A 16168-nucleotide genomic window follows, 5' to 3' on the forward strand; every position below is an offset into this window, starting at 1 on the left:
TAAAAAGTAGAAGACTTTAATAAAAAAAAAACAAATGTTCACCCCTACATGGGTCAGTGGTTAGCGCATATATAAGTTACTTAACGGAACCTTATAAGGTAGTTTTGTTTCCTAAGGGGAAGGTATTAGAGGGTGCAACAAGTGAGGGCATGAAAGCCGGAAGTGGCCTCAGTGCTGGAGGACAGACATGGCCGGGCGGTGTGTGGGGGTCTTACTACGGAGGTCATGCTCCGGGACAGCCGCCCCGCCGATTCCGGTGACACCGGCGGTGAAACCGGGATTCTGGGAGCGAATGAAGGAGAAGAAGATGGGTAAGAGCCAGAAGGGGAACACAGGAAGGGAGGAACACGTGGGGCTGAGGGTGACACATCCTCTCACTATAAGCCTCTGACCCGTACATGGTGACTACTCACCCAGCAGTCAGAATGTCAACAGCTATGGTGCAGCTAAGTAATGAGTCCCTTCAAATAATTTCCTCCCATGTGACCTGTGCCATGTAGAGCCCTCCCATTACCAGAAAGGACTCTTTACCTGCTCTGAGGTCTTGGGCACTAGATGTCACGAGGCTGAAGTTGGTTTCTTATTCGGCCAGTTTCTTATTCGGGGCTGAAGTTGGTTTCTTATTCGGCAGTTTCTTATTCAGAGGATTTTTCTTTTTCCTGTTTTAGCTATTATTCTTACAGAAAATGAATAATATTCATACCCTACCGTAAGTGAGGGGCCCTGAGAGGACTGGTGATAAAAATGGCAAAAAAGACCCCACGGTTGGCATAAAAATGGGCATGAAAGTAAAACCACAAAATTATTATTTAAAAATAAAATTGACTTTGGGCCACTGATCTCACACTGATAATACACAGAGAGGGATGCCCTGCATCATACCCAAGAGAGTCCAGCCTGGCCCAAAGTGGTTCTGGGTATAAAAACTGGCATCAAAGTGGGCACATAGCCATTTTTCATGATTTGAATAAGTAACAGCTATTTTCAAAGGGTTAAATGAGTTTGGGCCACTGATCTCACACTGATAATACACAGAGAGGGATGCCCCGCATCACATCCAAGAGAGTCCAGCCTGGCCCAAAGTGGTTCTGGGTATAAAAACTGGCATCAAAGTGGGCAGATTGGCATTTTTTTCCTAATTTGAATAAGTAACAGCTGTTTTCAAAGGGTTAAATGAGTTTGGGCCACGGATCTCACATTGATATTGCACAGAGAGGGATGCCCCGCATCATACCCAAGAGAGTCCAGCCTGGCCCAAAGTGGTTCTGGGTATAAAAACTGGCATCAAAGTGGGCACATAGCCATTTTTCATGATTTGAATAAGTAACAGCTATTTTCAAAGGGTTAAATGAGTTTGGGCCACTGATCTCACATTGATATTACACAGAGAGGGATGCCCCGCATCACACCCAAGAGAGTCCAGCCTGGCCCAAAGTGGTTCTGGGTATAAAAACTGGCATCAAAGTGGGCACATAGCCATATTTCATGATTTGAATAAGTAACAGCTATTTTCAAAGGGTTCAGTGAGTTTGGGCCACTGATCTCACACTACGTTCACACAGATAGGCATGCCCCGCATTACATCCAAGAGAGTCCAGCCTGGCCCAAAGTGGTTCTGGGTATAAAAACTGGCATCAAAGTGGGCAGATTGGCATTTTTCCCAATTTGAATAAGTAACAGGTATTTTCAAAGGGTTAAATGAGTTTGGGCCACTGATCTCACACTGATAATACACAGAGAGGGATGTCCCGCATCACATCCAACAGAGTCCAGCCTGGCCCAAAGTGGTTCTGGGTATAAAAACTGGCATCAAAGTGGGCACATAGCCATTTTTCATGATTTGAATAAGTAACAGCTATTTTCAAAGGGTTAAATGAGTTTGGGCCACTGATCTCACATTGATATTACACAGAGAGGGATGCCCCGCATCACATCTAAGAGAGTCCAGCCTGGCCCAAAGTGGTTCTGGGTATAAAAACTGGCATCAAAGTGGGCAGATTGGCATTTTTTCCTAATTTGAATAAGTAACAGCTGTTTTCAAAGGGTTAAATGAGTTTGGGCCACTGATCTCACACTGATAATACACAGAGAGGGATGCCCCGCATCACATCCAACAGAGTCCAGCCTGGCCCAAAGTGGTTCTGGGTATAAAAACTGGCATCAAAGTGGGCACATAGCCATTTTTCATGATTTGAATAAGTAACAGCTATTTTCAAAGGGTTAAATGAGTTTGGGCCACTGATCTCACATTGATATTACACAGAGAGGGATGCCCCGCATCACATCTAAGAGAGTCCAGCCTGGCCCAAAGTGGTTCTGGGTATAAAAACTGGCATCAAAGTGGGCAGATTGGCATTTTTTCCTAATTTGAATAAGTAACAGCTGTTTTCAAAGGGTTAAATGAGTTTGGGCCACTGATCTCACACTGATATTACATAGAGAGGGATGCCCCGCATCACATCCAAGAGAGTCCAGCCTGGCTTAAAGTGGTTCTGGGTATAAAAACTGGCATCAAAGTGGGCAGATTGGCATTTTTTCCTAATTTGAATAAGTAACAGCTGTTTTCAAAGGGTTAAATGAGTTTGGGCCACTGATCTCACACTGATAATACACAGAGAGGGATGCCCCGCATCAGATCCAAGAGAGTCCAGCCTGGCCCAAAGTGGTTCTGGGTATAAAAACTGGCATCAAAGTGGGCACATAGCCATTTTTCATGATTTGAATAAGTAACAGCTATTTTCAAAGGGTTAAATGAGTTTGGGCCACTGATCTCACACTGATAATACACAGAGAGGGATGCCCGGCATCACATCCAAGAGACTCCAGCCTGGCCCAAAGTGGTTCTGGGTATAAAAACTGGCATCAAAGTGGGCAGATTGGCATTTTTTCCTAATTTGAATAAGTAACAGCTGTTTTCAAAGGGTTAAATGAGTTTGGGCCACGGATCTCACATTGATATTACACAGAGAGGGATGCCCCGCATCATACCCAAGAGAGTGCAGCCTGGCCCAAAGTGGTTCTGGGTATAAAAACTGGCATCAAAGTGGGCACATAGCCATATTTCATGATTTGAATAAGTAACAGCTATTTTCAAAGGGTTAAATGAGTTTGGGCCACGGATCTCACACTGATAATACACAGAGAGGCATGCCCCGCATCAGATCCAAGAGAGTCCAGCCTGGCCCAAAGTGGTTTTTGGTATAAAAACTGGCATCAAAGTGGGCAGATTAGCATTTTTTCCTAATTTGAATAAGTAACAGCTGTTTTCAAAGGGTTAAATGAGTTTGGGCCACTGATCTCACACTGATAATACACAGAGAGGGATGCCCCGCATCATACCCAAGAGAGTCCAGCCTGGCCCAAAGTGGTTCTGGGTATAAAAACTGGCATCAAAGTGGGCACATAGCCATATTTCATGATTTGAATAAGTAACAGCTATTTTCAAAGGGTTAAATGAGTTTGGGCCACTGATCTCACACTACGTTCACACAGATAGGCATGCCCCGCATTACATCCAAGAGAGTCCAGCCTGGCCCAAAGTGGTTCTGGGTATAAAAACTGGCATCAAAGTTGGCAGATTGGCATTTTTCCCAATTTGAATAAGTAACAGGTATTTTCAAAGGGTTAAATGAGTTTGGGCCACTGATCTCACACTGATAATACACAGAGAGGGATGCCCCGCATCACATCCAACAGAGTCCAGCCTGGCCCAAAGTGGTTCTGGGTATAAAAACTGGCATCAAAGTGGGCAGATTGGCATTTTTTCCTAATTTGAATAAGTAACAGCTGTTTTCAAAGGGTTAAATGAGTTTGGGCCACGGATCTCACACTGATAATACACAGAGAGGGATCCCCCGCATCATACGCAAGAGAGTCCAGCCTGGCCCAAAGTGGTTCTGGGTATAAAAACTGGCATCAAAGTGGGCAGATTGGCATTTTTTCCTAATTTGAATAAGTAACAGCTGTTTTCAAAGGGTTAAATGAGTTTGGGCCACGGATCTCACATTGATATTACACAGAGAGGGATGCCCCGCATCATACCCAAGAGAGTGCAGCCTGGCCCAAAGTGGTTCTGGGTATAAAAACTGGCATCAAAGTGGGCACATAGCCATATTTCATGATTTGAATAAGTAACAGCTATTTTCAAAGGGTTAAATGAGTTTGGGCCACTGATCTCACACTGATATTACACAGAGAGGGATGCCCCGCATCAGATCCAAGAGAGTCCAGCCTGGCCCAAAGTGGTTTTTGGTATAAAAACTGGCATCAAAGTGGGCAGATTGGCATTTTTTCCTAATTTGAATAAGTAACAGCTATTTTCAAAGGGTTAAATGAGTTTGGGCCACTGATCTCACACTACGTTCACACAGATAGGCATGCCCCGCATTACATCCAAGAGAGTCCAGCCTGGCCCAAAGTGGTTCTGGGTATAAAAACTGGCATCAAAGTTGGCAGATTGGCATTTTTCCCAATTTGAATAAGTAACAGGTATTTTCAAAGGGTTAAATGAGTTTGGGCCACTGATCTCACATTGATATTACACAAACTCATTTAACCCTTTGAAAATAGCTGTTACTTATTCAAATCATGAAAAATGGCTCTGTGCCCACTTTGATGCCAGTTTTTATACCCAGAACCACTTTGGGCCAGGCTGGACTCTCTTGGATGTGATGCGGGGCATCCCTCTCTGTGTAATATCAATGTTAGATCAGTGGCCCAAACTCATTTAACCCTTTGAAAATAGCTGTTACTTATTCAAATCATGAAAAATGGCTATGTGCCCACTTTGATGCCAGTTTTTATACCCAGAACCACTTTGGGCCAGGCTGCACTCTCTTGGGTATGATGCGGGGGATCCCTCTCTGTGTATTATCAGTGTGAGATCCGTGGCCCAAACTCATTTAACCCTTTGAAAACAGCTGTTACTTATTCAAATTAGGAAAAAATGCCAATCTGCCCACTTTGATGCCAGTTTTTATACCCAGAACCACTTTGGGCCAGGCTGGACTCTCTTGGATGTAATGCGGGGCATGCCTATCTGTGTGTACGTAGTGTGAGATCAGTGGCCCAAACTCATTTAACCCTTTGAAAATAGCTGTTACTTATTCAAATCATGAAAAATGGCTCTGTGCCCACTTTGATGCCAGTTTTTATACCCAGAACCACTTTGGGCCAGGCTGCACTCTCTTGGTTGTGATGCGGGGCATCCCTCTTTGTGTAATATCAGTGTGAGATCAGTGGCCCAAACTCATTTAACCCTTTGAAAACAGCTGTTACTTATTCAAATTAGGAAAAAATGCCAATCTGCCCACTTTGATGCCAGTTTTTATACCAAAAACCACTTTGGGCCAGGCTGGACTCTCTTGGGTATGATGCGGGGCATCCCTCTCTGTGCAATATCAATGTGAGATCCGTGGCCCAAACTCATTTAACCCTTTGAAAACAGCTGTTACTTATTCAAATTAGGAAAAAAATGCCAATCTGCCCACTTTGATGCCAGTTTTTATACCCAGAACCACTTTGGGCCAGGCTGGACTCTCTTGGATGTGATGCGGGGCATCCCTCTCTGTGTATTATCAGTGTGAGATCAGTGGCCCAAACTCATTTAACCCTTTGAAAATAGCTGTTACTTATTCAAATCATGAAAAATGGCTATGTGCCCACTTTGATGCCAGTTTTTATACCCAGAACCACTTTGGGCCAGGCTGGACTCTCTTGGGTATGATGCAGGGCATCCCTCTCTGTGTATTATCAGTGTGAGATCAGTGGCCCAAAGTCAATTTTATTTTTAAATAATAATTTTGTGGTTTTACTTTCATGCCCATTTTTATGCCAACCGTGGGGTCTTTTTTGCCATTTTTATCACCAGTCCTCTCAGGGCCCCTCACTTACGGTAGGGTATGAATATTATACATTTTCTGTAAGAATAATAGCTAAAACAGGAAAAAGAAAAATCCTCTGAATAAGAAACTGCCGAATAAGAAACCAACTTCAGCCCCGAATAAGAAACTGGCCGAATAAGAAACCAACTTCAGCCTCGTCTAGATGTCTCACATTTCTGCAATCTGCTGTCTACTGCCTGTTGTTAGGGGAAATCTGTCTCTAGTAACAGTCTCAGCAAGACAGAACACAGGATGTAGGGCTTAGTATGTGCAGGAGAGAGAGTGTGAGTGCCAGGGCTGTGTACCTGCAGTCTTTTTGCCGGGTAAATCAAAGCTTCCCCCTCATCTCTTGCCAAACATAGTTGTGGGCAACTGACTCTTTATATATTCATCTACCACAGCCATGGGCAACCATCGGCCCTCCAGCTGTTGCAAAACTACAATTCCCATCACACCTGGACATAATGGGAATTGTCGTTTTGCAACAGCTGGAGGGCCGAAGGTTTCCCATCACTGATCTACCATGTGCACAGTGCTGCCTCCTGAATGTTATCTCTTTCTCCCCTATAGTCAGCAGAATTAGCAGCAGCAGCTAACCCCTGCCTTGCTCTGCTGCTCTTTCCTCTCTGCTTAAAGTGATTGTACCACCAGGCCCAGGCAGAAGCACTGGAGGCGGGCCGACCCACCCCTAGTGGGAAGAAACCCCCGCCCCTCTATGATATGGCACCATTCATTCTAATGGGGCTGTGTCATAGAGGGGTGGGGGTTTCCAACCACTGGGGGTGGGTTGGCCCGCCTCCAGTGCTTCAGCCCAGGCCTCATGGTACATTCACTTTAAAGATTAAATTTACTCACCGAAATTTCTTCTTTCTATGAGTCCGTAGGCAGCACAGGAAAACAATTGGGGTAACATAAGTTTCATCCTACCAGGCAGAAGAAAAAAAACAATTAAAGCATGAACAGGTGATACACCTTGCCCTGATTACCATGCCATAAGAAGCCCCCAGTAATCACACCACACAAGTTTATGATGCAGCAATAACAAAAAAGTTTTTAATAGGGCGGGATGCTGTGCTGCCTATGGACTCGTAGAAAGAAGAAATTTCGGTGAGTAAATTTAAACTTTATATTCGTCCTACGGCAGCACAGGAAAACAATTGGGATAGCAAAGCAATCTAGTGACTGGGTGGGTTATGAGCAGCAGCTACTTCCAGCACTCTTTTGCCAAAGGATGCCTCCTTATTGGTGATCACATCCAACTTGTAATGCTTTATAAAAGTGTTGGGAGTTGACCACGAAGCTGCCCTGCAGATATCATCCAATGAGATTTGCGCCAGATGAGCCCAGGAGGTGGCCGTGGATCTTGTAGAATGGGCTTTGATGCCCTCAGGAGGCTGAAGCCCTTGATTTGAGTAGCAGAGAGAGATCACTTCCTTTATCCATCTCGCTAGTGAAGCCTTAGAGGCAGCCTTGCCCCTATTTGGGCCTTGAAACTGGATAAACAGGGAATTTGAAAGCCTGAAATGCAGATAGTATAAGACTACCCGTTTGACATCGAGATGATGTAACCTTTCTTCCTCCGCACTTTGAGGGTTCTCACATAAAGATGGCAGGAACACCTCTTGGGAGATGTTAGTAGAAGATGGAACCTTGGGAATGAAGCCCTCCGTCGTACGTAGTATAAGACAGTCCTGACTGACTCTAAGATATGGAGACTTGCAGGAAAAGGCTTGGATCTCTCCAATTCTCTTAGCAGTAGAAATGGCGACCAGGAACAGAGCCTTCCAGGAGAGAGACTTAATGCTGGCTTCTTCCATAGGTTCAAAGGGGTGAGAGGTTAGAGCCTCTAGAACCAAAGAAAGATCCCAAGTCGCGATGGTCTTCTTCACTGTCGGGCGCAGGTTTTTGACTGCCCTAAAAAATCTCTTAATCAGTATTTGATTGGAGAAACGACCATCAAACAAATAATTGATAGCAGAGAAGTGAACCTTTAAGGTGTTATACTTCAGGTTTTTCTTAAACCCCTCCTGCAAAAATATTAGCACATCGGGCACATCAGGAGATGCCACACTATTCTCAGAACACCAGAATGTAAAAATGCCTGCAATTCTGTTATAAACCTTTATGGTAGAAGGTCTTCTTGAAGATAGCAGAATGTCAACCACATCTTCAGCCAACCCCTTATCTCTTAAGGATTGCCTATCATGTCCCAGGCTGTGAGACATAGGGATTCCAGAGCCGGATGTAGAAGGCCGTTCTGGCTCAACAGGTCCCTGCGCATCGGAATCTCCCTGTATCTTCCTCTCGAAAGCTCCCATGCGCGCTGAAACCAAGCCCTCCTGGGCCAGAAAGGGAGTACTACTATAGCGTGGGCTCGATCCTCCTGAATCTTCTTCAAGACTCTGGATACCAGCGGGAGAGGAGGGAAGATGTAGAGAAAACGGTTGGACCAGCTGATGGAGAGTCCGTCCAGAACATCCGGCGAGTCCCTCCTGTTGAGGGAAGCGAATACTGGCAACTTCTTGTTGATCGCTGTTGCCATGACATCCATTTCCGGGCATCCGAAGTTCTCCACTATCCAATTGAATGCATCTTGATGGAGACTCCATTCCGCTGGCTGAATCTGATGTCTGCTCAGCCAGTCTGCTGTGACATTGGAAGACCCCTTGATGTGAACTGCATGGATGTCTATCAGGTGATCCTCTGCCCAGGCCATCAGCGCATGACATTCTTGCATTAGTTGAGATCTTGTCTTTCCCTGCTTGTTTACGTAGTAAACTGCTGCAAGATTGTCCGACTGTACCAGGACTTGATGATTGGAAACAACATGAGTCAGATGAGTTAGGGCTCTGTGGATCGCTCTCAACTCTCTCAGGTTCGACGAACACCGAGCCTCCTCTATGGACCAACTCCCCTGAATCCAAACATCCGCAACATGAGCCCCCCAGCCCATCTTGGATGCATCCGTGGTAAGTATCACCTGGGGAGCCTTGGACAGACCCTTGCGGCATGAGATCTTGTCTGTTCGTAACCACCATGCTAGATCTGTCCGAGTTGCTGGAGAGAGAAAAAAGGGGTTGTCCAAAGAAGACTGGCGACGATCCCACTGAGAGAGCAGGTCTTGCTGGAGGAATCTCATATGCGCCCTGGACCAAGGCACTGCCTCCAAGGATGAGGTCATTAGACCCAGGACTCTCATACCCGTTCGGACTGAAGAATGATCTGAAGAAAGAAGGTCTCTGATACCGTTGAAGAGCTTGTTCTCCCGTTCTGCTGACAGGAAAATCTTCATGGCCACCGAGTCCAGCCGAAATCCTAGAAACCTGCATACTCTGGAGGGCTGAAGGTTGGATTTCTGTAGATTCAGTATGAACCCGTGAAGCTGCAGGACTGATATAGTTAGATTGATGTGTTGACGAAGGAGGTCCTCTGACTGTGCCTTGAGGAGCCAGTCGTCTAAATATGGGACGACAAACACTCCCTGTAGTCTGAGGTGAGCTGCCAGTCACCACCACCTTGCTGAAAACCCTCGGGGCTGATGAGATGCCGAAGGGGAGGCACGTGAACTGTAAGTGACTGATTCTGTTCCCTTGCCAGATGGCAATCCTGAGGTATTTGCGATGCGACTTCAGAATTGGTATATGCAAGTATGCATCTTTTAAGTCCAGAGTTGCTGCCCAATCGTTCTCCTGAAGAAATGACGTGACTGATTTGAGTCTCCATTCTGAAATGTTTTGCCAGAATGTATCTGTTCAGAAAAGACAGGTCTATTACTAGACGCCATGTCCCTTCCTTCTTGGGCACAGCAAAAATCTTCGAGTACACCCCTGAACGCTGTTGACGGAAAGGTACTGTTTCCAAGGCCCCTTTGTGAATAAATTGTTGCACCAAATCTAGAAGGAGAGGTTTTCCCTGATTTGTGCAATATCGATTTGGAAGGAAGACTTGCAAAGTCTAATGAGTAGCCTCTGGAGACCACCGACCTGACCCATGCATCTAAGGTTGTTTCTTCCCAGACAGAGGCAAAGTGAAGCAGTCTTGCCCCCACAGGGATGTCGCTTCTGGCGTCATTGGTCCTTGTCCTTGGGCTGAAAGGACTTCTTCTTCTGAGAAGCGGACTGATTTGTGTTTCGGTTACCATATCTTGACTGCCTCTCCTGTTGACGGTTTCTCCGAAACTGAGGAGATCTTCTTTGTTGTCTCTGAGGCTGCCGAAACCCCTTCTTCTTAAGGGGACGTGGAAAATCCACACCTTTTGGAGGTACTTAGAGACTACAAAATTTTCTCCAACTGTGGACCGAAAAGGCTAGCTGGCTGGAACGGGAGTGAACAAAAATGACTCTTGGCCGGGACATCTCCTCCCCATTGCTTAAGCCATAAGGCTCTTCTGGCCACTGTAGAGGTCGACATGATTTTGGAATTAAATCTAATCGCATCCACAGGATAATCTGACAAAAAATCAGCGGCTCTTTTCATGTCAGGTAATGTTTTCATTATTTCCTCTCTAGGAACACCCTGAGAGAGGTCTCTTGACAGCTGGCTCAACCAAAGGCGTAAGGCCCTAGCCACCGGGACTGTGGCGATGGAGGCTTTGCACAGATTGGCTGCTGAAGAATAAATTCGCTTAAGTGCTGAATCAGCTTTTTTGTCCATGGCATCCGACAATAAGGACGAATCTTCAGCAGGATATACTGATTTCCTAGACAGTCGGGCGACTGGCTGGTCCACGACCGGAGGATTTTCCCATTCTTCCGACACTTTAGGGTCTAGCCTATACATGGCTCGGAAGTGTGAACCAGGATCTAATTTTTTATCTGGTTTCTTCCAGTCAGCCTGCATGTGGTCCATTAGTAAAGGCTGAGTAGGCAAAACATTCTCTTCTGTTTTAGGAAAACAAAATAATGCTTCATTTTTTTGGCAATTTGGAGGATGATGGTTCCATCTCTACCGTGCACTTAACACTGTCAATAAATTGAGAAGCTTTATCTTTATTGAAGAGGTAAAGTTCTTCCTACACAGCTCCATAAGATTTGCCCTCATAACAGTCTGACTCGTAGTCAGATGAATCAGAGTTATCCGATGGCTCATCAGAGGAAGACAGATCAATATAGGCTGTTTTAGTCTTTTTTGCTGGTTGACTTTTAGCAGCTACCTCAGCAAAGGCAGAAGACAGTTCACCCTTGAACCAGCCAAAAAATTCCTTGGCCTGCTCTTGAAGGTCAAATCCTCTATGAGTGGTACAATAATTGCAAGTATTGCCTTCGCAGTCATCTGGCAGAGGTTGAGAGCATTTGGTGCATAACCTATGTCTCTCCTTCCTTGAACGCTTTCTGGAATAACGCTCATCAGCCATCTGGAAAGAAAAAGGCATAATAAGTATCCCCAGAATGAGGAGAAACACTCAGACTTCAGGGATTATCCCTACCTTCTGTGATCACCGGAGGTGCTGCCTGACAGAGACCTGCAACCTCCTGTTAGGTGATTCACAGACAAATAACCTCGGCGTCCAGGGGGAAGCAGGGCGCATGCGCCGGAAACTCGGGCCGGCTGCACGTGCGGCGGTGACGTCACAGACCGAGGGCGGAACACAGCGGGTAAGACACTTCCTGGTGTAGACGCGCGGCACACTCTGATCTGCCTGGACTAACGGCCGGCTGCCACGCTGTCCCATGGCATGAGAGACTTACCCCAGACGGGCGCTTATAACGGGGATGTGTTGCCACTCCGGATCTGCTTCTGCACTGCGGAACCAGGCGGTAAGATCAGCAACAAACATCCAGCACAATGCCGAGTGCTGACAGGGAACCTAAACGGGGGAATATACTGGGAAACCCAAGTAAAGAGCCGCCCGAAGGTATAAAAAAGGTGGTCAGTATGAGACCAGAGCTTTCCCATAAAAAGGAAGATGACCTGACAACGCATGGTCAGAGCTTCTTACAGTAATGTATAGTATATATATTATTACATCGGGTTGTCATGACAAAACATGATCAGAGCCCATACCTAAAAGAAAGAGAAAGGAAAATTAGATTTAGAAGAAAAAGAAAAAATCCTTCTGCCCTGCAGAAGAAACAAAAAGCTTGTGTGGTGTGATTACTGGGGGCTTCTTATGGCATGGTAATCAGGGCAAGGTGTATCACCTGTTCATGCTTTAATTGTTTTGTTTCTTCTGCCTGGTAGGATGAAACTTATGTTACCCCAATTGTTTTCCTGTGCTGCTGTAGGACGAATAGAAACGGTGCTTTGCAAATACACCACCTCAGTAGATAGTATGCTGTCTATATGTACTGTGTAAATGATCAGCCCAACACACTGCTGCCTGTTCAGCCCAGTGAATTTTCATTATGTGATGACATAGCAGGGAAGGAGTAGGTGCTGTCCTTTGGCTGCTCAGACAGGTAAGGGAAAGGAAGTCCTGTGTGAGTAGTACTGACAAATATCTGGCCCTTGTCCTGCTGCGTGAAATGAAGAGAATGAGCAATAGCCGTGCACCATGGAAGGGACATTCAGAGGCTCACTAACAGCAGTGAGAGCGCTAACATCACCTTGTCATCACTCCTAAGGGTTATTGTTACTAGGCCATACAGGTTTTCAATAAATCAATTAAAACCTGATATCAGATATTAATCACAGCAGGTATCACTGCTCAGACCTGCTGGGATCAGGTGATACAGCTGGGGAGAGAGCATGGTGGCAGTGCCATCCTATCCCTGGCAAATTCTGACAAGGTAGTCTCATAGAATTACATTGTCAGAATCGACGGTTAAGGAGATAACAGGAGGAGTGATTCGCTTTGCTGCTAAGTGCTCTCTCCCCTGCTATATCTCCTGATCAAAGCCAATTTCAACAGTGAGACCTGCTGTCATCAGGCATGTCAAAGTCATTGCTTACATGTTATTTTTAATGACCGCTCTCTATGTACATAAATATAACTGCTATAATATTGCCTCCTATATACAAGAATATAACTACTATAATACTGCTCCCTATATACAAGAATATAACTACTATAATACTGCCCCCTATATACAAGAATATAACTACTATAATACTGCTCCTATATACAAGAATATACTACTATAATACTGCCTCCTATATACAGGAATATAACTACTATAATACTGCTCCTATATACAGGAATATAACTACTATAATACTGCCCATATATACAAGAATATAACTACTATAATACTGCCCATATATACAAGAATATAACTACTATAATACTGCCCCTATATACAGGAATATAACTACTATAATACTGCCCATATATACAAGAATATAACTACTATAATACTGCTCCTATATACAGGAATATAACTACTATAATACTGCCCATATATACAAGAATATAACTACTATAATACTGCCCATATATACAAGAATATAACTACTATAATACTGCTCCTATATACAAGAATATAACTGCTATAATACTGCTCCTATTGCAGATGTTGTTCTGTACTGACTCTTCTCTTCTCCTCTATATGCAGTTGTGTGGACTAAGAGCCTCCTACGTGACTATAAGGAGGCCTGTAAGGATATAGTGGTGGGAGCCAAGGATCGCCCCGGTAAGGCCACCCTGTATCTCTCCCTGCTGGCCGGTGTGGGGGTTTGCTCCTCCATGGCCCCGCCTGAGGACTCCTTCCGTTGTTCCCTCCTTGAAGCTTCGTCTTCTCTTCTCCTGCTTTCCCCTTGGACGAGGAGCGGTAGATCTGACGGACATGTACAGCGACTCATTGACCTGAATAACCAGGGACGTCTGCGGTATATAAACCTCCTGGTTCTGTCCCTGGTGTATGAGGCGCCATATGACCCGGACTGTGACCTGTATAACAGCCAGTGCCCGCACCTGCAGCCTCGCATCTCTGACTTTCCCGGTCGGGTCTTAGACATCGGCTTCCTAGGGCACTGGTGGCTTCTCAAGAATAAGATGAAAGACTTTGATGTCAATGAAGATGAGTTCAGCCATCTTCCCCCCAGCATGAAAACCCTTTCGCATAATGATTTGCACTCTGAGGAGAATGAACGACTCTATGAAATAAAATTCCGTCCAGTTGTCCTAAGTGAAGATGTACAGTGATAGGGTGGCTGGGTATTTATATGTGTAGAGACTGAGATACAGGAGACTAGAGACTGTGTATTATGAAGCATTGTCCTGTTATATGGTTCTGTTCACATTATGTAATTGGTGTCGCTGCAGAAGGATCCAAACTGTAACTGACTCCAGTATAATGGCGACCTCTGTGTGGGTGCTGCATTACCCTTTCCTTAGAGACTGGTGACACCCATGATGGAGGTGCCCAATGCCAGGTGTAGGGGCACAAAACATTGCAAATCACTGTATAATAAACTTTTCTAATATACTCTGTTTTCATGATTTTCCACTTTCCCCGTTCTCAGGTTATTGTTGCGGAGCTCTTAGTGAAGTTCTGCACGCTCTTTGGTTGTGATCAGCTCTGCTACTCCTGCGCAAGGCTGATTAGCAGTAATGGGTTTGAGATTTGTTTACTGCTCATTACTACACAGTTGTACCATCTTGGATATAGTCACCAGTGTAGTGCCCATTTAGTAATACACACAGTAAGCACACTGTGTCACGGCCGGTCTAAGAAAAGATCATCCCGGTCGGTACTGCAGTAACGGCCGGATGATCTCTAGCGCCGCTGAGTTCTGATGCAGGTGCATCCATGCACTCCCGCATCAGAACTCCCCACTGCGCACTATGAAGCGTCCGGCCGGAGCCCATCGCTCCACTGTGTGCACTGACAGGGTTTTCTGTGGCCCCTATTCAATGAATAGCGCAGAAAACTGACATGTCCGTTTTATACGGTGCCGCTAGGGATCCCAAACGGAGTGTATACCCTGTGTATACACTCCGGCCATTATTCCCTTGGCCTGGAGCACAACGTAGGTTCCGTACCAATCATGGCCGTTGCAACAAGGGCCGTGATTAGTACAGAACTTACGTTGTGTGAACATAGCCTAAGGGCCCTATTCCACCGGACGATTATCGTTAAATCGTTTGAATCTAAACGATAATCGTTCGGTTGAAATGCAGTTAACGATTAACGACCGAACGCAATGGCGAAGAAAAAAATTGCAAATACCATCATAAGTAACAATTATCGTTCCATGGAAATGAGTGAATGTTTTCAGGTCTTTCGCAATAGCGGTCGTTTGAGATTGTTAATCGATAACTATTATACAAACTATAATCGTCCGGTGGAATAGGGCCCTAAGGGTGGGTTCACACTACAGAATCCGTGCGGATAAGTTTCGGCAGATTCCGTCGCTTGTACCCGCTCACGGATGCGCATTTCTCCCAGGTCCATAGACACAATGTCAATTCTTTCGACGCAATGCAGAATCCGCCCATGCATAGAATGGTGTCCATCTACTGGCGGAAAGGTGCGCGGCCGTGAGAGGGTACGAGCAACGGAACTTATCCGTGCGGATTCCATAGTGTGAACCAATGCTATGAGAGTACAGAAAAACTTGCCTTGCTGTCCCAGTCACTCACCTTCTGCAGTCAGTTGTGCCTTTGTAATGGTGCCAACAGCACCAGCAAACTATGTATGGTCACTGGTGGACTGCTGTGAAGTACTTATTACATGGAGGCATTGCTGGTTGTCTAGTTGCAGTCAGCCATGCCTGTTCTTGTATCCACACAACTCCACCAGCCATAGTAGTGCTAATGCAGACGTATACCCCCTACAATACTACACACCCCATCTGCATGATGTTATGTCCTCCACGAGCTGCAACTCCAATCCCTTTATGCTAATAGATAGAGACAAGCAAAGCCGAACTATCTGCATTTGATTCCCACTGCCTGGAGAAGATGGCTGCTGCCCAGGGCCTGTCTGGGAACCACTGATCTGGTCCATGGCTGCATCCTTCTCCAGGCTCAGGGATTTAAATACCGATAGTTTGATTACCTCTAGTAGTTACCCCCAGGACACACTTCCTGCCCCTAGTGGCTGATAACATAGAACAGTAGCATGCACTCAGCCACATAAGAAACAGCAGTCTGTTCTGTTGCGTGATACGGCGTGAAGCAGGCTCTACCCAGTGTTACCGATCTGCAATTGAGCAAGAAAAGCCTTTGATAAGTAGGACAATGTGTATAATAGGTTGCTATGGGAACTGATGATGTCATCAGTTTAGGATAAAGGTGCAATTAATTTCTCTAATTAAGGTCTTTACAACAAGGACTGTGTGTATTCACCGCAGAAGCCAGGGACGGACTGCGGCCTCCGGTGAGTATACAGTGTACTGGCTTC

General features: G+C 45.5%; 1 protein-coding gene across 2 annotated transcripts; it reads left to right on the forward strand.

The window, feature by feature from the left end:
* The first annotated feature begins 129 nt into the window (after nt 1–129).
* TIMM29 (translocase of inner mitochondrial membrane 29) lies at nt 130–14248 on the forward strand. Of its 2 annotated transcripts, none has more exons than XM_069946846.1 (2): nt 130–311; nt 13376–14248. In XM_069946846.1, exons 1-2 carry the CDS (start codon nt 188–190, stop codon nt 13963–13965), a joined length of 714 nt encoding a protein of 237 aa, XP_069802947.1. In that variant the 5' UTR covers nt 130–187; the 3' UTR covers nt 13966–14248. The 2 variants fall into 2 exon arrangements, with proteins under 2 accessions (XP_069802947.1, XP_069802958.1); XM_069946857.1 differs by lacking the exon at nt 130–311 and adding an exon at nt 352–450.
* Nucleotides 14249–16168: the final 1920 nt, after the last annotated feature.

The sequence above is a fragment of the Dendropsophus ebraccatus genome, chromosome 1 (genome assembly GCF_027789765.1).
Source record: "Dendropsophus ebraccatus isolate aDenEbr1 chromosome 1, aDenEbr1.pat, whole genome shotgun sequence".
Taxonomy (NCBI): Eukaryota; Metazoa; Chordata; class Amphibia; order Anura; family Hylidae; genus Dendropsophus; species Dendropsophus ebraccatus.